General features: G+C 42.2%; 1 protein-coding gene across 1 annotated transcript in view; it reads right to left on the bottom strand.

Annotated features, from left to right (window-relative positions):
- ADAMTS15 (ADAM metallopeptidase with thrombospondin type 1 motif 15) overlaps window positions 1-12,525 on the bottom strand; it is a 39,273-nt gene extending 26,748 nt beyond the window's left edge. Inside the window, exon 1 of the mRNA XM_072611612.1 lies at window positions 11,336-12,525. Coding sequence (XP_072467713.1) covers window positions 11,336-12,292 — 957 coding nt within the window. The 5' untranslated portion in view covers window positions 12,293-12,525. The remainder of the gene's footprint in view (window positions 1-11,335) is intronic.
- Window positions 12,526-27,198: the final 14,673 nt, after the last annotated feature.

Below are 27,198 nucleotides of genomic sequence, written 5' to 3'. Positions count from 1 at the left end.
CTTTGGTCTAGTCCCAGGTCTTCAGGGATGGAATCTGTTACAGCTGCCACTGTAACTGGCTGGCAGGGCTGGCAGGAACATTCCCTGACAATCCTCCTGCTTGCTTTGCTTACCATTTATCTTCCCTACTACTGCTGCTGTCCCCTTTTCAGGATGGCACCATCAGGAGCAGTGTAGACAGGATGGTTTTTCTATCTCAGTTGAGAACTCCACTGTTCCTCCATCATCCATTTATCCAGTCCTTCTTTGCAAGGCCCCTGGTCACCAGGGAATCTATACAGCCTTGAAACATCATTTTCCAAAGGCTCTTCTTATTTGGCTACAAGCTATTCATCAGTATTGCACACCTTTCTCAGGGTCCCCACACACACATGTACTTTCTCCTGCACATGCCCATCTTGCTCTTAGGACACAAGCAATTGCCTCTGGCAAACACTCCTAGTCAACTGTCTTCTTATCCTTAGATATTTAAAATCCCCACATTTTACAGATGAAGAAACTGAGGCTGCAAGAGGTTAAGTGACTTGCCCAGGGTCACACAGCTACTAAGTGTCTGAGATCATATTTGAACTCAAATCTCCCAGACTCCAAGTCCTGAGCTCTATCCACTGCACTACCTAGGTGCCCAACTATGCATTATTATAGCTTACTCCAGTAATTCAGGATCCCCCAAAGCAGATCAAAACTGAATTCATTCTCTTCCCTATCTTCCTATGACTGTTGAGTAGGCATCATCCAATCAGCCAGGCTTCCAACCAAGGTATCATACTAGACCCATCACTATCTCACCTACTACATTCAATCAGTTGGCAAATTCTATCATTTCTATCTTCTCAGCATCTCTCGTATACATCTCCTCTTCTCTGACACTTCCACCACCCTGGTAAAGGCCCGCAGCACCTCACACTTGAACTATTTCTATAACCTGAAAATTGGTCTCTTTTCTGCAGATCTCTCAACCCTCCAGTTCACCTTCCACTCATTCAAACTGATCTTCCTACAGCACAAGTCTGACCATGTCACTCCCGCCTCATTCAACCAATTCCAGTGAGTCCCAATTGCCTCCATGATCAAATATAAAATCCTCTGTCTGACTTTAAAATCCCCTCATATCCTGGTCCCTTCCTATGCTTTTAAGTCTTCTTACATCTTACAGCCCACCCCTACTCACCATATACTTCACAATCCAATAGCATTGGCCTCCTTGCTATGTCTTACATAACATATTCTATCTATCAACTCTTTGATTTTCCCTAGTTGTCTTCCATGCCTGAATCCTTCTCCCTCCTCATCATCCCCTCCTTGCTTCCCTAGTTCCCTTCAAGTATCAGCTAAAAGCATTTCCTGATCTCCCATATTTCTAATGCCTTCCCTTTGTGGAACTGAAATCTCTATTATGTCCTCTACACATTTTGTACGTGCATGGTTGTTTGAAAGTTGTCTCCATTAAGCTGTGCAGCTCCTTGACAGCAGGAAATGTCTTTTGCCTCCCTTTTTATTCTCAGCCCTTAGCATAGTGCCTAACATATCGTCATCATCATCGATAACATTTACATAGTGCCTACTACAGACAGTTATCACTTTACAAAGTAGACCAGTCTGAATAAAGCGATTTTTACATAATGTGAATTTGCTGGAAGACTGGTGAAAGGAGAGAGAGAAGGAAGCAGGAATAGGGTCTGACACCCGGGAAAGAAGGGGGAAGGCACACAGTTCAAGGACAATCTGAAGCAAGAGGGAGTCAAAGGTCTCCTCTCTCAGTGCCAGAGGTCTCAAGCCAAGCACTCAATTTGACAGCAGTGGAGGTCTTTCCCTGCATCCATTCTTCTGTTTTCACCTAAAGGAGGTTTTTTGTTTTGTTTTTTAGGGTTGGTGCTTTTTCTTTTTGCTTGTTTCTGCCAAGCAGAAAGGCAGAAACTGACAGAGAGAACACAGTGCTGTACAGTAAAATTAACACAGGTGGGGTTTTTTTGGAAGGCAGACTTTTTTCAAAATTCTTTACATAATGTGAACATATGTAAATTGAGAACTGTCTATGTATGCCAGGCACTGAGCTAAATGCTCTACAAATATTATCTTATTTGATAAAAAGGCCTATATATTAGGCTCTTCATCATAGACTAATTGTAGGCTAAAAGGTAGGCTAACTGACAGCTTGTCTTGCCTTACAGAATGATCCTCTTGAGTTGTTATGGATGCAAAAACTGATCATCTCACAGTAGCCTTTTAGGTAATGAAGCTCTCAAAATCTAGTCAGACTGGTCCTCAGATGACAAATTACAGTCAGTCACTGGAGAGTTCTCAAGGTCTTTCCTAGCTTGGTGGTCCCTGCCAGAACTCATGTTCTACTAGCTAAGCCTTACAGCATCTAGTATAGTTAGTTAAGCCACTCACAGCTTTGGAACTCCCTGCCCTGCAGTAGAGCTATCTTGAGTGATGAGTGAATGAATAGCTGCAGATTCACCTAGCCCACTATATCTAGACAGCCAATCTAGACAATATGAGAGTTGTTGAGAAGGTAGAAATGATAGGACTTTGCCAGGTAATTGGATGTAGTAGGTAAGACAGTGAAGGGTCTGATACCTTGGTTGGAAGCCTGGCCCATTGGGTGTACAAGATAATGCTTAATGTTCCATCTAGCCCAGGGGCCATTTTGCCATCTTCTCAACTGTCACATGCTTACCCTCTTTCCTTTTCACCTCTTGCTCTAGGCACAATAATCAAATAACAGTACCATTATTTCTGGAAAGAGTACATCAATCAACTCTCCTGTAAATCAACTGATCATCTCCATGACTTCCTAAACCAAAATTCACTTGTCTGGCCATCATTTCCATATGGATTCATTTCCCCCATTAAAATGGATGTTCCTTGATGGCAGGGAGGGTCTCTCATTTGTATTTGTGTTTCTAGTACTTGGCACAGTGCTTGGTTCATAGTAAGGACTTTCCTTCATTTATTCATTCATTCTTAAAGGCACCAAAAAAGTGTTGGTTGAAGTGAATTAATGGATTTACCACTTAACTTATAAGGCCCTAAAGCAAGATTTAAGTGGAAGACCATTACTACCTGCTGAATTTTTGTTTCTTCTCCTCTATTTCTCCAAAAGGAAAGAAGTCTGAGAAACTGACCATGTCCATTGATGGAACAGATTTGGAGAAAGAAAATTAATTCCAGAAATCAGAGTGTCCCTAGACTATACACCTCAGGAACTGCCTGGTGACTACCCAGAGTAATATCAATGAAATAAATTGAATGAAAGGAATAAGCTGAAAACAGAAACCTTCCTTCCTGTCTCTATCCCAAGTAACAAGGTAGCCCGTCCACATCAGGCAGTCATACTAACCTAAAGCTTTCTCTTCTAGCAACAACTTCCCTAGCCTGTTCATCGTCCTAAACATAGCTCTCCCTCTAACTTCTCAGTTTACGATGAATATGCTTCTGGTCATGCTGGTTTACAACCTCAGAGATTGTCAACTGCTTATTCCCACCCCCAGCCGCATATCCAATCATTTGCCAAGTCTTATCTATTCTACCTCCTTGACTTCTCTCCCAGCTCTCTCCCTTTCATCTATCTCTCTAATCCCAGCCCTCATCACCTCACCTGGACAGTTGTAATCACCTTGTCATTAACCTCTCTGCTTTGTGTTTCTCCCCTTTCCAAACCATTCTCCACATATTCAGTTCCCAAATCAATATTCCTAAAGCTTAGTACTGACCATCACATCTCTAATGAGCATTACTTGTGTGATTTGGGGGAGATCATTTCACCTCCTTGGGCCCCAATTTCATCCCTTATAAAACAAAGTTATTAGATTAAATAGCTACTAAGGTTCCTTCCATAAGAATGGTCATCCTTTGACCCTCTGTCACTCTCCTGTTCAAAAAGTTTCAATGATTCCCATTTACCTCTAGAATAAAATACAAATACTTCTGACATTTAAAATCCTTCATAATTTGGTTCCAGCCTATCTTTCCAAACTCATTATGCATTACGCCCCCTTACAACCTCTATAATTCAACCAAATTGGCCTCCTTTCTGTTTCCCAGGTATGCCTCATCTCTGACCTCCTTGGCTTTGCATAGGCAGTGTCCCATTCCTGAGAAGCTCTTCTTCTCCTTCTCTGCCTCTTGGAACCCTTGATCCCTTCTGGGTTCCACTCAAATGCCACCTCCTTCAAGAGGCCTTTTCTGATTCCATTAGTTGCTAATGCACCCCCAAAAGTTATTTTTATTTATTTTGTACACATCCTATCTTATTTATTTTTGAATGGAATGCATCCCATAATAGAATCTAAGATCCTTGAGATCATTCAGTCAACTAGCACTTATTAAGTACCTACTGTATTCCAGGCATTATGCTAAGCACTTTTATATTTTTATCCCCAGAGCCTAGCACAGTCTCCAGCAAATATTATAAGTTTAATAAACATTTGCTGATCTATTCATTCACTTAACTCTTTCACTTGCATTAAAATGTTAGGCTCAGGGGGGAACTTTCATAGGCAGTAATTTGTCCCAGTCCTCCACTTATTTAGGGATTCATCTTCCAGTAAGACAACAGAATGCCTAAGTATATATACCTCTTCAGTTCCTTTAAATCTGAATTTTTACTGAGCATCTTAACTTATCCATATTTCCTTATCCAAACCCTAAAACCACATTCTCTTTTCTGTTTGTAATTGTTTTTGTTTGTTTTTGTTTTGGGAGGGGTGAGGTCAGGCAATTGGGGTTAGGTGACTTGCCCAAGGTCACACAGCTAGTGTTAACTGTGTGGGGCTGGATTTGAACTCAGGTCCTCCTGACTCCAGAGACCATGCTCTATTCATTTTGCCACCTAGCTGCCCCCTCTTTGTAATTCTTAAGGAAGGGTGGTCACTGCTTGCTAGAAGACAAGAATTGTATAACTCCTTGTTAGCTGGGCTTAGGGGGAGAAGGAAAGTGGGAAATAGATAATTCACCCCAAAGAACAGGATTAAGTTACTTCTATTAGAGGATCAGTTTTCATTGGCATTTAAATCTCTGGTACTCAGAACCATACTTTAGGGGAGGGGTTGAAATAAATAAGACAGCAAAGATTTCCAAAGTGAGAAAGTGAAGAATGAAGAACAGCCCACGTGTCCTCTGGGGAAGCACTTCATCAAGGGTGAGCACCGAGGATGGCTCGGTCTGTAAAGGCATCTCTTAAGGAATGCCCCTTTGACCTTCCTCATGGAAAAGAAAATGGGAAGGGAAATCAGAAGCTTTCTAGGGGTGACTCTGCTCTCCCTTCCCTCCTCCCCTCCCCATATACATGCTGGTGCTGGTTACAAAGCTGAAGGTTGAGTCGTGGGGAGGGAGGAATGGAAGGATTAGTCTGTAAGCATAGACTCTGCAGACTATCCATGCTTCTCCAGTTAGCCAAGTTTCTGGCTTCTTGCCCAACACCTGTACTGACACACTGACCCCGTTTACGGCAGTGAACCTCATCTGCTCACTTCAGGGATGGATTAAACAAGTTGTTCTCCTGAGTCCCTCCCTTCCCTGGGGCCTTTGGTACCGGCCCCAGTGGCAGAGTGCCCGGTTCCCTTTCTAAAGTGCCAAAAAGGCTCCAGACCTCAACCCATCCCCCTTCACTCAATAGGCTGACAACCCTAGAGAGTTGAGTGAAGGATCTATTGAAAGGGGAGAAAGGTATACTAGCACCCAAACAACAACAAATAGTTATTAAGTACTGCCTTTGTGCAAGACTCTGTACTGGAAGCTGGGAGTACTAAGATGAAAAATGACATAAAGACTCTGCCTCTGAGGAATCTTATCAGAAAGAGGGAGGAGTACAACATATACACAGGAGAGTATATTACAAAGTAATCTGGAGAGGAAGAGATGGATGAAGGCTTCAGGGAGAAAGTGGAATCTGAGCTAAGCCTTCGAGTTAGATAAAGATTCTGAAAGATGAAGAGACAATGCATTCAAAGAATAGAGCACAGCATATTTCAGCAGGAAATGGGATGTCTAGGAAGAAAGAGTTTACAGACACATTTGGACTAAAGAAGATGGCTTACAGAGAGATTTAAATGCCAGGCCATTTTATCCAAGGGGAAATAGAGATCCTCTAAAAGTCTTTGTGAAGAGCAGTGACATATTCAGGACTATGCCTTAACAAGTTTTGGGGTTTTTTTGGGGGGGGGGGGGTCTTGAGATTGGATCTCCCTATCTTGCCCAGGTCAGTACAGTGGTCATTCCCAGACTCAATTCCAATGTCAACTGACACACAAGCTTCAACTTGCTCCATTTTTCCAATCTCAACAAATGTGTCCCTTCTAAAGTAACCTGGTGGTTCTCCACTCCCGTGAGCTCATGAAATTTGTGTCTGACCTGAGTGCAGACACCCAATCATCTTTAGCTCTACTGTAGCTCAGAACTCCTTAACTCAAGCAATCCACCAGCTTCAACGTCCCCAGCAGCATGGAATACATGCATGTGGCACCATTCCAAGCAGCAAGACTCAAAACTGAGAACTGGGAGAGCAGCAGCATAGAAGCTGAAGGGGAAGAGAGAGTGCTGAGGATGACAAGAGCTAGGGAGAGGATATACAAGACAAGGCCTGAGAAAATGCCATTCAACTTAAAAGATGAAATTATTAGTAACCTTTGAAAGATTTGTTTCAATCAAGTTGTTGTATAGTCATTTTCAGGCATGTCCAATTCTTTCTGACCCCATTTGGGGTTTTCTTAGCAGACATACTGCAGATCACTCATTTCCTTTCCCAGCTCATGAAGAAACTGAGGCAAACAATATTAAATGACTTACTCAGCTAGTAAATGTGGGAGGCCAAACTTGAACTCGAGAAGAGAAGTCTTCCTGACTCCAGACCTGATGCTGTATACATAGTGCTATGTTCAACTGGGGTCAAAAGGCAGAAAGCAAATTGATGATAAAGGTAGGCAGCTCTTCCTAAGATTTTGGCAGTGAGGAAAAGAAGTAGAAGACAACATCTTGGGGAGACAGTAAGGTCAGGTGAAGGTTTGTGTTTTGTTTTGTTTTTTTAAAGGATGGGCAGAGAAGGACATGGGCATATTTTTAAACAGTGGTGAGGGAGTGAATAGAGAGACAGAAAAAGGTAAGAGGTAAGGGGAATGGTCCCCTCTTGGAAAAGCTCACAGAGGAGACAGAAAAAAAAAAGCAATCAAGGACACAAGCAGAAGGGTGAGCCCTGATAAGAAAAAAGGCCACCAAAACGACCACTGATTCATTCAACAGTCACTGAACATCTACTGAACTATGTGTAGGGCCCTGTCCTGACTACTGTGACTATTACAATCTCATAAGAAAAATATGGTATGTACACAAATAACTATGGGAAGTGAGCTGGGGCAATAGATAGAGTGCCAAGCCTAGGGTCAGGAAGACCTGAGTATAAATCCAGCCTCAGACACTTATTAGCTCTGTGAACCTGGGCAAGTCACTTAACTTCCATTTGCCTCAGTCTCCTTAATTGTACAATGGAGATAATAAAGCACCTACCCTCACCTTGTTGTGAGGATCAAATGAGATAATATTTGTAAACAGTGCTTAGCACAGGGCCTAGTATACAGTAGGTGTTCTATAAATACCTCATTCCCAACAAGCATCCAGGGAAGCAGAGCACTTCCTGCTGCCCACCCCTTTAGTGCATATTTCACATGGCTATATCCAAAGTCAACAGAGGCTAACAACAGATACCAAGATTTAATAATGGTCTACCTATGTGGCATTAGATTATTGTTTAGCCTGAAGTAAAAGAAGACAGAAGCTCATCTAGCTGAGTCAGCAGTGACTCTGCACTTTCCAATACACCAAAGAGACATGAAAAACTTTTCCCTCCATGGAAATTTTCATCCAGAATGGCTACAGCACTACTCTTCACCTGGTCCAAGTCAGGAGATGACCCCACCTGCCATGCAAAAATGGGGAAAAGTTAGTTTGACAGCATGATCCACAAGGAGAACATCTGTGGTTCCTTCTGCAACATCTGATGTGTGACATTTGTCCACCAAGCTGTCTTCACTCTGAATACATGCCACCATATGTTGATATGTTTATTCCATAATCAATCATTCAAAATATCTCCAGATTCTTCCAAGATCTTCTCTTCCCAGTGGTTATGCTATGCACAGCCCAAAAAGACAATAGCTCTGCCAGGATACCCACCCCATCATCTTTAGATATAGAAGTCTTGGCTTTTATTCAAGAGAAGTTCCTACTACAAGTAATCATAATTTAGCCAGTCATCTCTTGTATCTAGGAGCCCACTAGCTGCTGCTCACATCTTTTTTACAAGAGAAAGACATAAACTGTAAGGATGCCAGTCACCTCGCCAACCCATGTCCAAATAAATAAGCATCACCAGTAAGCATTTTAATTCCCTTGGGATACAAAAGAGTTCACCATCAATGTGGTAATTCTTAGCAGAGAAAGGAAGACCATGCTTTGTATCCAGCTCCATCACATATGCTTTATTCAGTTGTCCCTGTCTAGAAGGATAAAATTTCAAGGGAGAAAAATACAAAACATTTAGAAGAGTTCGTAGTGGAGGCCAAGTTATCTTTAAAAAAGAGAGAGAAGAAATTCATCCAAATATAAATATGCTGCTAATACCACAAACAGCCCAAAGAAGCACTACAGAACTCAGAGGACCAGTCCATTTGACTTGAACAATGCAAGTGATCCTTACAAAGGAAAACACAAGTCTCATTTCTTATATTGGAGTATTTTGGTAGTAGATTCAATCCCCTAGTTTCTGGAGACTTTGGCTTCCAGAGTCCAGAAAGCGCAGCTGCGTTTGGTATGAGCTCTCATCTCATACTGTACTTGCCCTGGGGGGTTCAGGAATGAGGGGCTTGGTAAGGCCTTTAGAATGCAGCAAGCCCTTAAGTATTTGCTGGGAATGGGGTTATTCTAGTCTCAGGCACATACCTTGAGGACAGAACAGCCAATCAAGCTTCTCTCTCCAGCCCTGCCCTCTAGACTCCTGGGGAAAGGCAGCTTTGGAAAACCACATACACTGTAAGTCACAGCTTTAGACCAAAGTGGTCATGCATCTTGTATCCATTATTCAAGGTCAACGTAACATCCTGGGGTCAAGTCATGGGTGTAACAAATCACTGAGAAGCCCTCAATTTATTCAGTTTGATTTCTTTTCCTTCAAAGGACAGGATACCTCTGTCTTGCATGGTCTAAATTCCCATGGTCTAAATTGTACTCTCCAAATTGGTTCCAAAAAATCTGCTTTGGCTCTGAACTACAGAGAAGGATGTCCATTGCTTTAGAGCACATGACTGACCTCTAAAGAGGACAGCAAGAGTTAATGAGTTGGAGGCAGAGAATAAAAAGTTACTATAACTGCTTGATGCGTTACAGGCACCCTCTTCCTGGCCTGGCTTTATTTCTCACCAAACTGAGGGCAGAGATGGGTTTTATGAATGATGGAGACTCCCTGTATGGTCTCCCAAGATGAGTTAATACTGTAGGAGCCCAGCAGATGCAGCAAACAGACTTCTCTAGTCTGAAAGAATTCATGTAAAACAATTACCACGAGCCAAGCAGTCCCCAAGAGAAACCAGGTGGTGGGAGGAGGATACTAAGAAAATAGAAGTTCTCGTGCACAGATATTCCGGCCAGGAGCGGAAGCACAGTACAATAGATAGAGTGACACTAAAAGTCAGGACAACCGGTGCAGGCTCATCCTCTGACACCTACTGACTTGGGGGACACTGGGCAAGTCACTTAACCTCTTGCTACCCCAAGGTAACTCTCTAAGACTGAAGGCTGCAGAACAGTTGCCAGTTCTTGAACTGGTAGAGGGAATTTCCCATAGAGAAAATGTCCTCACTTGGGAGTTACCCTATACCAATTAAATCACAGATCAAAAAAAGAAATATATTTCTCTAGGAAGTGAGAGAAGCATTAGTGATCGTAAAGTCACTGCCCAAAGATTGCAACAGACAGAAGACCAGAGTCAGCCTCCAATGTATGGGAATTCTCAAGAAATAACTGGGTTCTTGAAACCATCATCATTGTCAAATTTGGTTCTAATCGCTGCTCCCTAAAAACACCAATAGATGGGATGCAGAACCCCTAGCTGGCCTGGGGATTTCAAAGTCCAAAACTAGATGGCTCTAAACCACAGAGCAATTTTCCTGACCTGTGAGGATCTCTGTCCCCTCCCCCTCCCCCCAACTATACCTTCCCAAGTAAGCTTTTCTTCCATCCGTCCACTTCAAACACTGGTGCAAACAACAAAGGCAGCAGTTTTTTGGCTTTGATGTTAAAAGCAGAACTAGAGAGTTTCGATGGGAAACAGATATGAATTATTGCGTCCTGAAGAGCCAGAGTCAGAGTTGAACCTGCCATAGAGGTGAACACTCATCAGATGGAATTTCTCCAATTTCCACTGCAAGTGGGGTCAGGAAGCAGGGTCTAGGCACCCCAGCTCCCAAACAGGTGTCTTCGCTAAACAGCCTGCTTTAAGCAAGACACATCCTTTAGAGAAAGAAACAGACTCACCCACGAAAGCCCAGGTCAAGAGAAGGCAACAGCAGAAGACATGAGCCTGACGGAGTTCCCAAAGCCCTAGGAAGGAATAGCCCTTTGCGTTGCTGCCCAGAAGACACAAAGGATCATAGCAACTCTTTCCATCTGAATCCTATGCAAGTAGGATGCCCTACTAGCCCCAACATTGAGAGGGCCCAACTTGCTGACAATGGGATTGTCACTCTCCAGTCTTTTGACCAATGGAAGGAGATCGGCCAGGGGGAGGACTTTTGCACCCCCACATTAGCAACTCCAGCACTTGAAAAATCTCTACCAACCATCCTCAGAGCGCCTCCTCTCGGCCTCAGTGAGAATTGGAGACTGGCCAACCGTTTTCCCAAATTCCAGCCCACCGAGTTCCTTGGTTTGCTCCAACGCTGATTGGCCACTTGGGGCAACACCTCCCTAAAGCACCAACCCTCCCTAAAGCGAGTTGCCAAAACGTGACCTGGGGACTCAACCTAGTTGGAGGGCGGAGGCTAAGTAGGAACTGAGGTGGTAACAAGATTCAGAAATAAACGGAAATCCCTTTCTTCCCTTTCCTCCCCAAACCCATTGGGATTATGTGACTGTAAACAAAACAAGAGAGAATTGGATAGGGTCACTGATAGTAAGGCTTTAGGCAAACGGCAGAAATGAATTTGTTGAAGGGAGAGGACAGGGGAGAAGGGGGATGCCAGAAGTTCAAAGGCATTAAAAAAAACAATTAAAAGAAACTTGCAAGTAGCCCTGGGGTGACTGAAATATCTGGGATTAATGAGGAGTCGCTAGCCGTACTCACCTGCCGGGTGAAAAGGATGGCAGTGTCCCAGTATTCAGGGTGCTTGTCGCTGACTTTGTTAAGTTTTTTCTGCCAGGCGCAAAAGTTGCGCAAGGTCATCGCTGCGTTGCCTGTGACCTTGGGCCCCTTGTCTCTGTCCGCAAGGACCAACACCTTGACCACTGCGATGTTGATGGGGTTGAGGATGCTGGGATGGCGGTAGAGCCTCGCGGCAGTGGCCAGCAGTGTCAGTAGGTAATGTTCTAGGTCTGCACCGTGGAACTTCACCATAGACTCATCGGCCACCACTAGTGTTTCCACGTAGCGCGGGATGGACACGAAACGTTTGGCCCGCCCTGCTCTTCGGGGTGGCCGGCTCTCACCCGAGCCTGCCCGAAGGGATTTAAAGGGGTCTAGAGCACGCAGGATGGCTGGGTTCCAACCCGAGGCCACCCCGCAGCGGGAGGTAGGGTCCCCTGGTGTCCGGCCAGGGGCGCCCCTGCGCTGGAGAAGATGTGCACCTTGGCTGTTGCGCTGCGCTTCAGGCGCGCTGACGTTGGGCAGAGGACTAATGACATACTCTACGCCCCGAGAGCCAAAGGCACCGCGAAGACCCCCGCATAGGCTCAGAGCTGCGAATGAGTCCCGCTCCGCATTCACATCTCCTGAGTAGAAGCAGCGGCGGAGGTCGGGAGATCCCTCGGACCCTCCGGCCTGGAAGACACCCAGATGCTCAGTGGCAAACGCGGGCGCTAGAAACTGGGAATCAGGAGCCAGGTGTAAGTAGAAGTCTTCCTGGAAGGCAGTGATCTGGAAGATGAGTCTCTGGTCCCCGGAGTCCTCTGGACCCCGCCGGTAATAGTGGCGCCCGTTGATGTCCGGGTCCAGCCGGATGGGAATCACAATCTCCTGTTCGGAGTCCGAACCGCAAGCGGGGGCCCCCACAAGAGCCAGGGCAAGGATGCCTAACAAGAGCATGGCGCCAGGGGCTGTGCACAGAAGAGCTCCCGGAAAGGAGCGCTGCCCTGCTCTTGGGCACGGTTGTATGGCCACCCCCAGCCGGAGGGACAACAGCCTTGGGGCTGGTAAAGAAAGAGCCGGGCTAAAATGCTCACTAAGCAGCGAGCGCGCCCCGTGCTCCCCCCGACTCCTACCTGTGTCTCCCGAAGCAGCGCGCGCTCTGGGAGCTTTATATACAATCGCTGTCAAGTGTAAAGACTAAGATTTGTGGCCCAGAGCCGAGGGGGGAGGCGCTGGGACGCTTATTGGAGCCTCCGCAGCCACTAGTAGAGGGGCAGACCCTGGCGGCGATACACAAGGCGAGCCCTCTTAAAGGGCCCGCGCCACCTCTGACTACACTGCTTGCAGCCCCCAAGCTTCCTGCGGCCACTGAAGAACTGGACCCCGCCTACACAGCCCAGAGTCACTTGGACTCTTCTGTTCTGCAGGGAGGGAGGGGGGAGACTAGCAGGAGGCATGGACTAGGGGTAAATTAATTTGCTGCTATGATGCTGCCATAACTCCCATTTTCCCTAGATAATAACTAGCCCACTAGACCCGGGTAGGTGTTTCACATCTACCATAGGATGATTCTACCTGAGCTTTGAGGACATTTCTCTTGTAGTTCCCAATCAAAGCTCTCAGCTGGATCTTCCTTCTCCTGTAAGGGACCTTTATCAAGTTGGTTCAGAGACTACAAGGGCTCTGTCTCTTTCTCTGTCTTGTCTGTTTCTCTATATTTGTCTCTTTTAGACGAATTATATCTTTCTGTCACACACACACACACACACACACACACACACACACACACACACACACACACACACACACACACACACACACCATGGTCCCAAAGCAGTAAGGTCTTCTTGAAACCAAGGACATCACATAATATCCAGCACAAGAATGAAAAGAGGAAGCACACCAAAAGAGAAGACTGTTACATTCCTCCCTTCCAGAACAGTTGCAGAAGGGTGTGTGTGTGTGTGTGTGTGTGTGTGTGTGTGTGTGTGTGTGTGTGTGTGTGTGTGTGTGTGTGTGTGATGGTTCTATAATCTTACCTCCTCAGAGAATGTATAGAATATTGTGTTCAGTCTAGAGTATCAACTACAGTTTTAAGGATGTTAGTAAACTGGAGATGAAGCTATAAGTGTAGTAGGAATAATGACTGTGGAAGCCTAATCTAAACTAGAAATGGCCAGGGAAATCCTAATTTCGGGGATCAGTCCCTAAGGTCATCTATGTGCCCCTGGAATTGTCCACCATTTGTAGACCAGCCTAGGAAAAAGCAGTGGAAAGAAAGGATTTGTTGGAAGAGTGCACTTGCTACTCCATGATGCCTAAATAGTCTTTGAGGGGGTAGATTGTCTCTGAAGTGATTCAAGAATGTCAAAACACTGATGAAGAACCAGAAAGAAAAAGGACAATGCCTCTGCACATAATTGAAGGTATGCGAGAGGTGCTAGAAGTAGGCGTGCAAAATGATCACAAAGATTTCATAATATACCTACTGTATCTGCTCCTATGCACACCTGGATGAGAGAGGGCACAGCAGAGGTCTCTCTAACTCACTAGTCAAGGCAGCTTTTCCCTTATAAGTTCTGTCATCAAAGGAACTTACATATGAATGAAGATTAATTTTGTAAGCCCTGGTGAAGAAAGAGAGGTTCTGTGGTTCACACTGATTCTAGGATCCTATCCCTTTTGGAAGGATAAGGGGCTGAAATCTAGTATGTGAATAAGAGATTAATTTTTACATGCTATAAATGAGAGAGGGAGAGAGACAGAGAGAGAAGAAGAGGAAGAAGAAGAAGAAGAAGAAGAAGAAGAAGAAGAAGAAGAAGAAGAAGAAGGAGGAGGAGGAGGAGGAGGAGGAGGAGGAGGAGGAGGAGGAAAAAAGAAAAGGAGGAGAAGAGAAAGGGAAGAGAAAGAGAGAATGGGTGTGTGTGTGTGTGTGTGTGTGTGTGTGTGTGTGTGTGTTCAGGAGAATTAGTCTATACAAGAGGGAGTTTAAGTTTACAAAGGCCCTGTGTGTTTGTATGTTTAAAAGGGGCCTATAATTAAAAAGAAATCCAAAGTACCAAGGGCAGTCATAAGTCACTTATTTAGGGCAAACGATTGCTTTCCTACACCCAGTTGTTTTAATGGTAGGTTACAAAGTTTTTAAAGAAATTCTCCTTTTGCTGTGATTTGAAGGAGTTTGGCACTGCCTCTGGAAAAGTGAACCCCGGGCAATAGCCCCAGGGAGAGTAAGACCCTTTCTAAACTAAATGCCCTACTTCCCCTCCTCCTCCCCCAGCCTTCTCTCCCCTTTGAGCACAAACTCATTAACAAGCCAGGTGGACTTTCATTGAGGTATTCTTAGTGGAATAAGCAACTTTGAGAGGGAATGGGTGCCCTTTCACTAGATAGAGTTCTTCAAGCAGACTGGATCACAGTATTTATTGAGTGTGTTGTAGAGTCAGTTTTTGCTTCTGGTATGAGTTTGAATTCAATCACTTCTGAGATCCCATCCCACTCAGATTCTGTGACTTTTCAAGGGAGATATCCAATTGCCTGCTCAGGATCCTACAAGGGTGCCTTATTGCCTATATCAGAGGGTTCCCAAACTAGTAAATTGGGATTATAATAATTATAGCTAACATTTATATAGTGTTCACTATGTGCTAAAAGCTTTACAATTATTTTCTGGTTTGATCCTCCCAAAAACCCTTCTAGATAGTGCTATGATTGTCCTCATTTTGCAGATGAGGATACTGAGGCAGAGGCTAAGTTAAGCTAGACTTGCCCAGGGTCACACAGCTAGTAAATGCAGCTTGTAAGTGTGTGAGGCCAAATTTGAACTCAAGTTTTCCTAACTCCAGGCCTGGAACTGTGTCCATTCTGCCACCTAGCTGCCTCAAGAGCAGCTTTATCAAAGATATTCATAAATCCTAACCATACCTAGAAACTCTGAATCATTGCTTCTTCCTCTATATGGTTTGCTAGGATTCCCCAAAGGGAGGAGAAGATTTGGCAGTTATTACTGACTCCCCAGCTCTGGTAAGGGACTCTCCCATCCGCTCTCATACCTCCATCCTAGGGATTTCACTGCCATCTCCATCACACATCCAAGTGATTATATGGTAGAAAAAAAGAAAAGGAAATAGAGGGCCAGACTCAGGGGTCAAGAAAGCCTGGTAGATACCATCACTGGACAAGTCACTTAGTCACTTAGTCAATGAGTCAGTCTATTAGCAGCTACTAGATGCCATGCACTATTTTAAACTGTTTGGAGAAGAAGACAAAAGAAAATCCCTGGTCTCAAGATGCTCACAGCCTGAGGTGGGGAGACAGCTAGGATCACAGAACAAGATATATACAGGATAAATTGAAGATAATCTCAGAGGGAAAGCACTAAGAACAAGAAAAACCGGAAAAAGTCTTCTGGTAGAAAGTAGGACTTTAACAGACTTCAGGGAAGCTAGGAAGTGGAGATGAATTCCAGGCATGAAGGAATTGGGAGATGAAGGAAAGGAGACCAGTGTCACTGGATGCCAGAGTATGTGGAAGGGAATAAATTGTAAAGAGACTAGAAGAGTAGGAAGGGGTCAGGTTTATCCTGAAGGTGAGGGATCCACTAGTAGTGAGGCTGGAAGATCCCTTTGATAACTGAGTTGAGCGGGGAGAGACTTTGAGGCAGGAATATCAGCCAGAAGACTATTGAAATAGTCTAGGCCTTCTGGTGCCAAGCCTAGAGTTATTTCCCACTCATTTGTGATAGGGGTAAAAGTGAGTGTGAGGACAGCTAGGTGGTCCAGTAAATAGAACACCAGGAGTCAGGAAGACCTAAGTTCAAATCCATCCTCAGACACTTACTTGCTATGTAGGCTTGTCTGGGCTAGTCACTTAGCCCTTATTTCCCTCAGTTCCTCATCTGCTAAAAGAAAAACATATTGGAGAAGAAAATGGCAAGCCACTCTTTGCTAAGAAAATCAAATCCATCGGGTCACAAAGAGTCAGACACAACTGAACACCAACAAGGTAGAGGGGGAAGCAATGCATGCAAATTTCTTAAATTACATAAACATAACTACTTCTGCTTCTCATAGTCTCATGGCAATATAGAGTCATCTTCTGAGGAAGGGCATTTTGGAGCCTGCTGCATTCACCTCCTACTCTTTTTATTCCACTCCTTTTGTCACCTCCCTTCTCCACTCTGATATTCCCCCTGAGAATTCTCTAGAAATCTAAATGCTCTGAGGGATCTGCCTCTTTTTTCTGAAAAGAAACAAACTGGATTGCCCCTGGTTTAGTCAAACCAGGTGATTGGAAAGTCAATTATTTTAGTTTTTAGTTTCTCCTCTTCCAGATTTTTAATGTTCACCCTTCCACAGAATGCCTTTTTTGGTGCTAGAATCAAGCTTTCTTATTAACACTCCTTCCAGAGAGATTTCTCTTTCATCTGTCTTCATTCCAAATGGCAGATCCCAATATCATTGAAGACACAGAGAATGAATGAATGATACAAGAGAAAGGAATCAAGGAAGGTTAAAGAGCAGGCTCCAGGCTTGCTTGTGAGGGTTAAGATAGAATTATGGAGAGATTAAGGGGATGGGTAACTAAAGGGAGTCCTAACTGCTAAGATAAACAATTTTATTGCTGTTATCTATTATTACAGGGATTTATATTGGACCCTACATAATAACGCAAAGTATAATTGGGAATTTATCTTCAGCTGAGGTCTAGTTTTTAAAATTAGTCATTGAGAAGAGTATGAAGAGCCCCCAAAGTCATAGGTGACCCAGATTACTCAATTTGACCCTGGTTAAACCACAGAGGTAAACAAAGAATGTGAGCCATCAGGGTTTAGGGAGTGGCCTGGGGACCTCAGGGACTGCCTTGCCCTCCAACTTCATTGTCTATCGACCATCACTACTGGCTGAGCTCCTAGTCCATATTCTTCCAGATGTGGAAACAGCTGGAGCAACTAGAGACCCTGCTGAGGCCTCATGAATTATAAACTGGGGCCATTGGTCAGAGAAAATGTTAACTCTGTCTTCTCTATCTCGGCCATTCAGCCTTTTATATTCTCTGGGTTCATGTGTTTAAAGAAAAGATACTCTAGAACAGGGGTGGGGAAGGGGTAATGCCATATGTGGCCCTGTAGGTCCTCAAGTGTGGTCTTTTAACTGATTCCAAACTTCCTCACTTCTGCCTAGAACCTGATACTACAAAGAAATGGTAGGACTTGTTTTTGTGGAAGCTTAGTACAAAAGTTCCCCAACTGGAGCATTCATCAATGGAAAATAATTAAATTCAGGATATACTTCATCTCTGTACTAAGCATCCCTCCCTCAACCAGCCTAAGCGTAAAAAGTTGGGAACTTTCTCATTATACCAAAGACAGGGAGAAAAGGAAAAAATGGAGAATACTTTGCATTTAAATTTTTAAAAATGTATCTAGAACTCAAGAATGCCAGTGGATGGAGAAGAAGACAGAAAATCTGCTTTTTATTATGATTTCACTTGTCTCCTACTAATCAATCAGTCATCAAACATTTATTAAGCAACTTCCACGTGCTAGGCTCTATGCTGTGTGTTAGGGTTACCAATACAATGAATTAAACAATCTCTGATCATGAGGAGCTTATGTCCTGATAGAGGAGATAACTATGGGTGTGTACATACACTTCCTTGATCTAAACCTTCATACCTTTATCTCATTATACACTATACATATATACATACATATGTATATATTTGTATAAATGTCCTCTATATGGTTATACTTATCTCTATCTTGATATGTGTATATATACATATATATGTACATCTGTGTATATTTCCTTTGTCATTATACCTCTATCTCTATATTTATACATTATGTATGTATACATCTGTCTTTATATAGACATATGTGTATTGTGTATGTATGTAAATACACACATATTCACACATACTTATGTGTATGTAATGAGTTTTGCCTCATGCACAGGCCTCATCAGCTTGCGGGACTGATACAACCTCTCCACATGGAGGATTCAAGGGAGCTTTCTTCCAGAATGATGATGATATCGAAGGGAATGCCTTGGAGAGACTATGGAACATAAATATTCCATAACTTGTTCTAGTTGACTAACCACTTGGTGAAGAGGAAATTGGCTTCACAAACATTCAAAAAGGCCTGTCAGCATCATCTACCTCCCCTTTTGCCTTAGTTGCTCATGGAGGATCATGGTGACTTTTGCATATAGTATTTGGTAAGAGACTATGCAATAAGGGGAAAGACCTTGAGGTCTCTCCTCTGAAGTCACATGGTCTGAGAAGGGCCTTTATGTTTGTCTTTTTCAATTCTGGGTGAAAAGAGTGGATTGTACAGAGGGTGCTTCCATTTCCCAGCCTTCCAAAGTCCACAGCTTTGCAGCCTGAGGCCTCAAATAGCATCAATGCCTCAGAGAGCAAGAAGTGACCTTTGAGACACCAGCCAAGAGACCGCTGAGGCCAGGCCTCATGTAGTAGAGATGCCTTTTTGGATGTGAACTGGATGGGATCAATACTCTATAGGAACTGAACCTACTCCTCCAGAGGTTGAGGTAGAATTGGGGAAAGTACTCTGAGGTGTTGGAAATGGAAATTCTTGCTATGTCTTCAAAGTAAATATTCCTTTGTAAAATGTAATTGATGTTAAGTAGTTAAATAGAACTTGGAGGTTAACCATAGGCTCCTAAAAGAAGAGGAAACACAGCCAGCAGGAGCTCAAGCTGATAGTGGTAGAAGAGAAACACTTCAACCCTTCTGGGTTACCCAGAAGGAAACCCTGAGGAGTAGATGTAGCAACCTGGCTCTGAGAGAGAGAGAGCTGGCACAGATAGGTTACATATGTGTGTATATATATGTATATCTACATGCTTATATTGTATGTGGGTTGAGATATATGCACAGATAAGCATATGCCAAATAAGTAGAAAGAGAATAAGTAGAAATTTGTTGCCTACAAAGTAGTTTGGAAAGGAGGGAGGGCACCAACACTTCAGGGCAGCAGAAAAAGGTACATGGAGACGTTGAGCTGAATCTTAAAGAAAGAGAAAGATTCTATAAGACAGAGATAAGGAGGCTGGATCTTCCAGGCAAAGACATGGAGACCAGAGACTGAGCATATGTAGGAACAGAGAGAAAATCAATGTGGCTGGATGGGAGAGGGGCCAGGGTGAAGGGGCCAAGGAGACTAAAAAGATTGTTTGGTGCAAGGTTGTGAAAGGTTTTAAACCCTAAATAGTAGTTTATATTTTCTTTTGCTATTTTTCACACTATCAACCTTGGGCCTTGCCTCACCCCCCAAATATAAAATCAAGGCAAGAAGTATTTATTAAGCCCCTATCATGTGCCAGGCATTGTTCTTGATATTTAAGACACAAATAAAAGAGAAAAAGATAGTTGTGATTTGTAAAAAGTTCAAGAGACATAGTTTCATTTGATTAATAATGATAATAATAATCATTTGATTAATAATGATAATAATAATATTATCAGTAAAAGGATGATCATTTGGCTATCTCTCTTAGACCAAAGCCAAATCATGGAACCTAGTTGGTGCTTATATACCCTTGGAAGAGTGGATGTTCCTGCGGATGGAAATTGGTTAACAAGTAATGAGAAGAATTAATGTTATAATGGGAGTGTGAGGAGTTGAGACTTTGATCACTCAGGTTTGATCAAAGAGAATTAGCTGTGTCCATATCACCGTTTGACGTAAGGGAGAATCCACATTTTCCCAGACCTGAGTAAACACAATGGGCCAGAATCCATCAATTCACCTAAGTTTACCTTTTGAACAGATCTGAGTTCTCCCTCTCAGTTTCAACCCTGCACTGCAAACACTGCCTGAATGACCTGTAGGGGCTGATTTCTGAATGAAGAAGTAAAAAAGGGGAGAAACTTGGTCCTAATAATTAGTTATTAATTAGAATTAGTTATTAATATATGAAAGAAATAATCATTTCTCTCAACAGGCAATGCCTGCCCCCAAGCACTTTTCATTCTAAGGGGGGGAGGGTGAAGGGGGGAAGATAACACTCTAAAAAGTGCAAAAGTTGGGGGAGAGAGAGGAGACATGATGGTGAAGTCCTGGGAATCAGAAACAGAGACTGGCTGAGAAAAATGAAGCATGGTAGGTCTGGTCCCCAAAATGGAGGCCCAGGAAGAACTCTCTAGTAGGAGAAGGGAGCTGGAAGGGAGAAATATTCCAGGGCAACAAGGCTCCAAATGCTGAGGAAAGTACTAGGGTAAGAGACAAGATGGCAAAGATCGGAGGATCAAAAGCACAGATGGAAGGAAATGTAGTATATAGCAGGATAACCTGAGTATACTGAGAATTCATGAAACAGAAATCAGGTGATTCTGTGGGGTTGATTTTTGGTCCAGGCTCTGGGAGACAGGAAACTAGTACCCTCTGCAATTGTCAGAAAATCTTTTTTCAGGTGAGTTCCTTTGTCCTTGACTTTCCCTAGCACATGAAGCAATCCTATTAGTACCCTGAAAGTAGATAAAACTTTAAATTTCTTTCACTTCCTCTACCTTCCAATAATTCAGTTCCATTCAAGAGGCATTTACTTATTAGGTACCTACTCTATGCTAAGAGTTAGCATACAAAAATAACCAGTCCCAAGGAAAAGAGTCAGGATACCTGTACATATATAAGTAAATACAAAGTAATCTTGGAGGGGGTTGGGAAAAAACACTAAAAATGAGGGGGAGGTGTCAGTTAAGAAAGGCCTCCTGTAGGAGGTAACACTTGAGTCTTGAAGGGTGCTAGTAATGAGGTGCTAGTAATGATTAAAGTGCAGTAATGAGGAAGAGCATTCCAGGTAATGAGGGTGAGGAGGGATGGGAAAGAGGTCAGGGAAATCCAAGCAAAGAAAAGATGGAATGTTCTGTGCCAGGAACAGCAAATTAGCCACTTTGGAAGAGAGAGTATATGAGTGGGAGGACTATGAGATCAGTCTTTTCAAAATGCATACCCATTCCTATAGAAGTTTAAAAATAGTTTACCAAGAACCAATTGACTTCTAATATCTAGGTCTGTGCTAGGCCTCTTATTCACTTTGTGCTCCCCAATCCCACCAGCCCCTCACCCTGGAAAAAGTAATCTGTTCTACTGTCTCTGAATAGTTTGGTTTTTGAGAAAAGAATAGTTGTCACAGAAGTGGTAAATTTTAATCTGCTTTACTGTTAGAGTTAGTATGGCATAAGGGATAGAAGGCCAGCCTTGGCACCAAGAAGTTTTAAGTTCATGCCCTGTGAATAACACCTACTAGCTGTCTGACCACTGGCAAGTCATTTAACCCCTCATTGCCTTCAAGACTAGAAGTTGCAGAAGAGGTGCCAAGTTGCCTCAGTGGAAAGAATTTCCACACATGGAGTGCTATTGCTCTGAAGAAACTACATTCCTAGATGCCTCCACCATCACCATAAACAAAAATCCTGCATTAATTTTCACTTGTAATCCTTCTCTTTGGACCTCTTCCCTCTATCTACTTCCACATTTAGCATAGATGACTTTGCTCATACCCAAAGAAATTACATTTTCATTGAAAACAGAATGACTGAAATATAGCAAGACTCATGGGTAGGAAAGAAGAGGACAAAGATCAGAGCCATTTGGGCAAGAGTCTCAATTTTTTTTTTTTTTTGCAAAAAGAGGTTAGAAAAAAGAAGTAACATCTCAACGGACAAAATTACAAAATAGGAAGCCAGAATCCCTCTTTTCTATGCTACTAGGAAAATGACCTCCTCTTCTGATGCAATCATTTCTCTTCCCAGATGAAACAGAGCGAACATTGTCATCATCATCAGCAAGGACTGATTGAGCCCCTGGAGGACACAGCACTTTATTAGACACTCATGTATAGACAGTAAGATTAAGGCATGAGTTCTGCCAAGGAGAAGTCTATTATCCATGTGGATGATCTCACCATGCAAAACTGATGAGAGGTTTAAGGAGAAATGCTCTTTCCACCACCAGTTCATACATGTGCTCCCAGTTCCTTACTGTTGACTTCTTCATCTTCCTAATGAAGCTCTAGCTCATATCACTTCTCTAACCAAATACCTTCAGTGGTTCTCTTAATTACCTCATAAAACACACGTTTCTGATCTTGGCATTCAAGGCTCTTGAATGTGAATCCAGCTAATATTTACATCCTTATCTAATACTATTCCCCTTTACATATATAAACTACACTCCATCCAACCTAGACAATTCTTTACTCTCCTTCCTTTCCCCTTCACTTTTATCCCATCCTTTCCAGTTACTGTTTTGCCCCCAATCACTATCCAATGAAATCATGACCTTCCTTCAAGACACAACTCAGGTGCCACCCTCATGACTTTTCCTCTTCCTTCAATAATTTTCTAATTTCTTGTGGTACTTTTCCTAGATCTCTCCTTTGCACTGTTAAAAAGGAAAATTCTTTGTTTGGGCTTTTGCCTTGATTAAGAAGTCAAAATTTAAGACAAAGAGAATTAAAAGAATTTTATGTCAAGGTAGCATCACGTCAACTGACTGATCACTAGAGATCGGCAATGGCTGCAAGAGGGAGCCAGCTTTTATGGATAACTTTCGTAATGAGATAAAAACAATTCAGATAGGTCCACATGAGCAAAAGCAGATGGGCAATTACATCTCAGTTCCTCCCCAAGGTAGCATGTACGTGATAATTTCCAGGTACAAACAAGTTAGGGGGGAAAGGGGGTGACTTACTACATAATGAGTATCAGGTAATAAAAAGACACAGAATAGCTGATGCCTCCCCCAGCACTGATTGACAAGCAGGTCTAGGAACAATGGATCACTGAATCAGCATAACTTTTAATAACACTTATAATAATCTCCCTTGGATGGTAGTTATTAGTATACTTGTCTTTCTTCAAATTCAAAATAAGCTTTTTGAGAGGAGAAAATGTGTGTTCTTTCATTTCTGTATCCCTAAGCCTAGCATAAAGCACACCCTTTATTAAAATACACACGTGCACATACGTACATATATATAGACATACATATATGTATAAATATATAGGGCATATGTATAAATATATATAGGTGGATAGGGTTCTGGGCCTCAAATCAAAAAGACTCTTTCTACCTGAGTTCAAGTCTATCCTCAGACACTTACTAGCTGTGTGACCTTGGGCAAGTCACTTAACCCTGTTTGCCTCTGTTTTCTCATCTGAAAAATGACCTGGAGAAGGAAATGGCAAACCATTCCAGTATCTTTGTCAAGAAAATTCCAAATGGGGTCATGAAGAGTTGGATAGAACTGAAATGACTGAATGACAACAGCAGTACATATAATATATACATATATATGTATATATGTACACACATATTACATACATATATACATGCTTATACATATATTTGCTTATTTGAAATAAATTAAATTCACATTCTAAGCAATACTGCAGGAAAATACAGTTGTATCCTCCAGTACTTTTGTTCTCTACCTTTCCTCCTTGATGCTGTCCCCTTTCCTAGGTCCTAGGTTTCTAGTGCCCCCATTTTCATCCTCTTTCACTACCAAAACTATTGTAAAAGTCTTTTTTCACAATAAGGTATAAAATAAATTAATGTGATACTTTCAATGATTAATTTCATTTTAACAGATCAAATAAATCTTAAGGTAAAGTAATGAAATTTTAAGGATGGAATTTCTGGATAAGATCATAAGCATCAGCCCAAAGGAAGCCTGAAGTTAAGTGGAGAGAGAGGATGGTTCCAGGAAATGGGAACAAGTATAATGTGAGTAAACAGTTATTTTAATACAGTCTTCCCTGAAACACAATACACAAAGCATGGCTAACTGTCTGACTATGAGAAGCTGAAACCTCATCTCAGATATTCATTCATACTAAATGACTGATGATAGTTTGAAATGTTTGTAGTAGCCTTCTTATGAAACTCTGCCCTTTCCTATCCTACATCCTCCTGTACCAGCTCCAAATCATCTGAGAAGGAAGGGCTACCCAAATTTAGTCAATGACTCTCAAATTTTCTGTCCTGGGAAGAAAATGTTTTGTTGACTACCTATTCCTATTCCTCACTGTCACTCCCAAATAACTGTGCAAACAGAAACACCCTTTGACCCTTCTTGGTGACCTATTTCATCATTTTACACTAGAAGGGATGAACAAGCAGAGCAGTCTATGGAAGAGGGAATTTCCTGAAGAAAAGGCTGCTATCTTCATGTTCCACACTCTCTAAAGCCTTAAAGAAAAATATGATATGGTCTGCTTCATAGATGCTTTTCGCACTTTGCCTTCCATCGCCTCTATTTCTCTGTACTCCTACGAAGGCTCCCTGGCCACAGATCAAAAGCCAAGAGATGACAAAATCTTCTTATGTCCACTTTTCAGCCAAACCAGCAGTAGTCTACCTCTAACTGTCCAAGGCCTCCATCAGGAGTTGGTTAGTTTGTAGTAGTAAAGTCAATCTACAAACAGTTTTAAATACTATGTGTCAGGCACTGTGTTAAGTGCTGGAAATACAAAAAGGCAAAAGACAGTCCCTAGCCTCGATAAACCCACAGTTTAATGGGGGAGACAAAGCAGGGATTCTCCATTCCTCTACCTTCTCTTTCCCTTTCTTCCACTACTGGAAAGGGCCTTTACTTTCTGAAAGAATATAATGACTACAATGGGCTTTGTGTTTTCAGTATGTATTTATGAGCATCTAGGAGTATTTTATAATCTTGGGCATTTTCTGTGGAGAAGGAAATGAACTATCATCTTATGTCTGATATTCATGTTATTGGATGGACATGTTATTGGATATTTTTACGGTCCCTGTTACCCAGATTTTGCAGAAATTCTAAACATGAGCTATACCTAAGTTTTGTTTTTGGAGACTTCTCTGATTTTGATTCCAGAGTAGAAACAATGAGACTGAAAAGAACAGAGAAATCTAGCCTCTTTGTTTGAGATCAGATTTCTGAGATGAAACCAGGTCTTTGCATCTAATATGGAGTCAGTAGGGGGGAGGAGCCCGTCCTATTGGTCAGTCTTGTCTTCTGGACTCACAGAATACATTAAGAAACAATGAATTAAGTAAAGCAAAAACTGAGTAATGTTACTACCTGTGATCATATACCAGGTGTAGGGGCAAGAGAATACAAAGAATACTACAGATAAAGAATTGAGAACTAGAGAATGAGACAAAGATGACAAGATGAAAAAAGGAAAGGGAGGACTTACCCATTCCTACCCCAAGAAAAAAGACCAGAAAAGACTCTTCAAAGTTTTAAATACTACTGTTTAAAGCCTTTCCATATGCCAATACTTGTTGCCTTCTCCCTCTTCCTTCTTAACTGACTGCTTTCAACATTTAGCCTCTATAAGACTTTTTCTGATTAGTTATGCATTTATGTTATTTTTAGGTGCAAAGTGAGAAGACTTTTCACAACCTCGTAATGAGTTGTTTGCCACCCTGCATCACTTCATAGCCTACTTAACTTGCCCAATTTAATTTTTTATTCCTTTCTTCTAATAGAAGGCTATTTTGTAGGGGGGAAAGAAGATCTTTGAAGGAGAAAAACCTTGAAATAATAGTCACCTCAGGTTTGAACAGTCCTTTAAAAGCCATCTAGTACAACCAAAACTTGAATAAATCCTCCGAAAACTATCCCATGGTCATCATTGTCTACCTGAAGACCTCCAAAGATAGGGAACTCTTCTTTAGGTCAATCCATTCCACTTTTGCATAGGTCTAATTGTTAGGAGGTTTTTTTTCTTATATGGAGCCAAAATATGTTTCTTCTCTACCCACTGCTCTTAGTTTTCTCTTCTTGGGCCAAGTACCATAAGTCAAAAGCTCCAAATGTTTGAAGACAGCAATCATGAACTCAATTCATGTTCTCCTCTTCCTTTGCCTCTTATGACAAACTATTCCTAGACCTTCCATTCACACTAAGGTACTAATGATTGATAAGAGGTCCATCATGATGATGATCATGATGCTTAAAATAATAATAATAATAGCTAGCATTTATATTGAGCCAACTATGTGTCAGGAACTGTGCTGAGCACTTTATAAATATTATCTCATTTGATCCTCACCACCCTGGTGGGGGAGGCAGTAGGTGCTATTCTTATCTTCATTTTACAGATGAGGAAACTGAGACAGAGATTTTAAATCAGGTCTTCCTGACTCCAGGCCCAGTGTTCTATCCCCGGTGCCACTTATCTACCTAATGGCAGAAAAGTAGTTGTAATTGAATATGTGCTGAGTCAGGAGATATGGATTCTATTTCCACTTCTGATGTAAACTAGCTGAGTGGCCTTCAACATGACATCTAACATTTATATAGTATGTCATATATTTATTATTTCTTTTAACCTCAAAACAATACTGTGAAGTAGGTACTATAGGTATTATTCTTGTTATTTATCATTATATTATATATAGTTATATAGCATTATATATTATTATAATAATACCTATAACAGAAATATCTAAGCAGCAAAGCACTTCTTACATGAGGAGATGAGGAGATTAGGTCTCAGAGACGTATCCATGGTCTCCCTCAGTAAGGAGCAGAGAGAAGATTTGAACCCACTATCTTGTCAACTTGACCTTTGTCTTGCTACTGGACTCCAGTGACTCTGGAGAAGAGAGTGAGGCTGATGACTTTGTACAGCTCTACCTCATTTAAATCCAATTCACTTGCAAGTCAAGACATCAGCCTCCTGATGTCATTGGTCTTCTTTGAGAACAAAAGACAAACAGTCACAATCTACTGCCACCAGTACTGCTACATAACCTCTCTGGGTCCTCAATTCTTCACCTGAAAAAAACGAGAAACCTTGTTTGAGTGATCTTCAAGATCTCTTCTTACTCTCAATTCAGAAAC

This window comes from Notamacropus eugenii, chromosome 5 (assembly GCF_028372415.1).
Source record: "Notamacropus eugenii isolate mMacEug1 chromosome 5, mMacEug1.pri_v2, whole genome shotgun sequence".
Taxonomy (NCBI): Eukaryota; Metazoa; Chordata; class Mammalia; order Diprotodontia; family Macropodidae; genus Notamacropus; species Notamacropus eugenii.
Note: the sequence above shows the minus strand (reverse complement) of the source record. Positions and strands in the feature narration are given on the sequence as shown.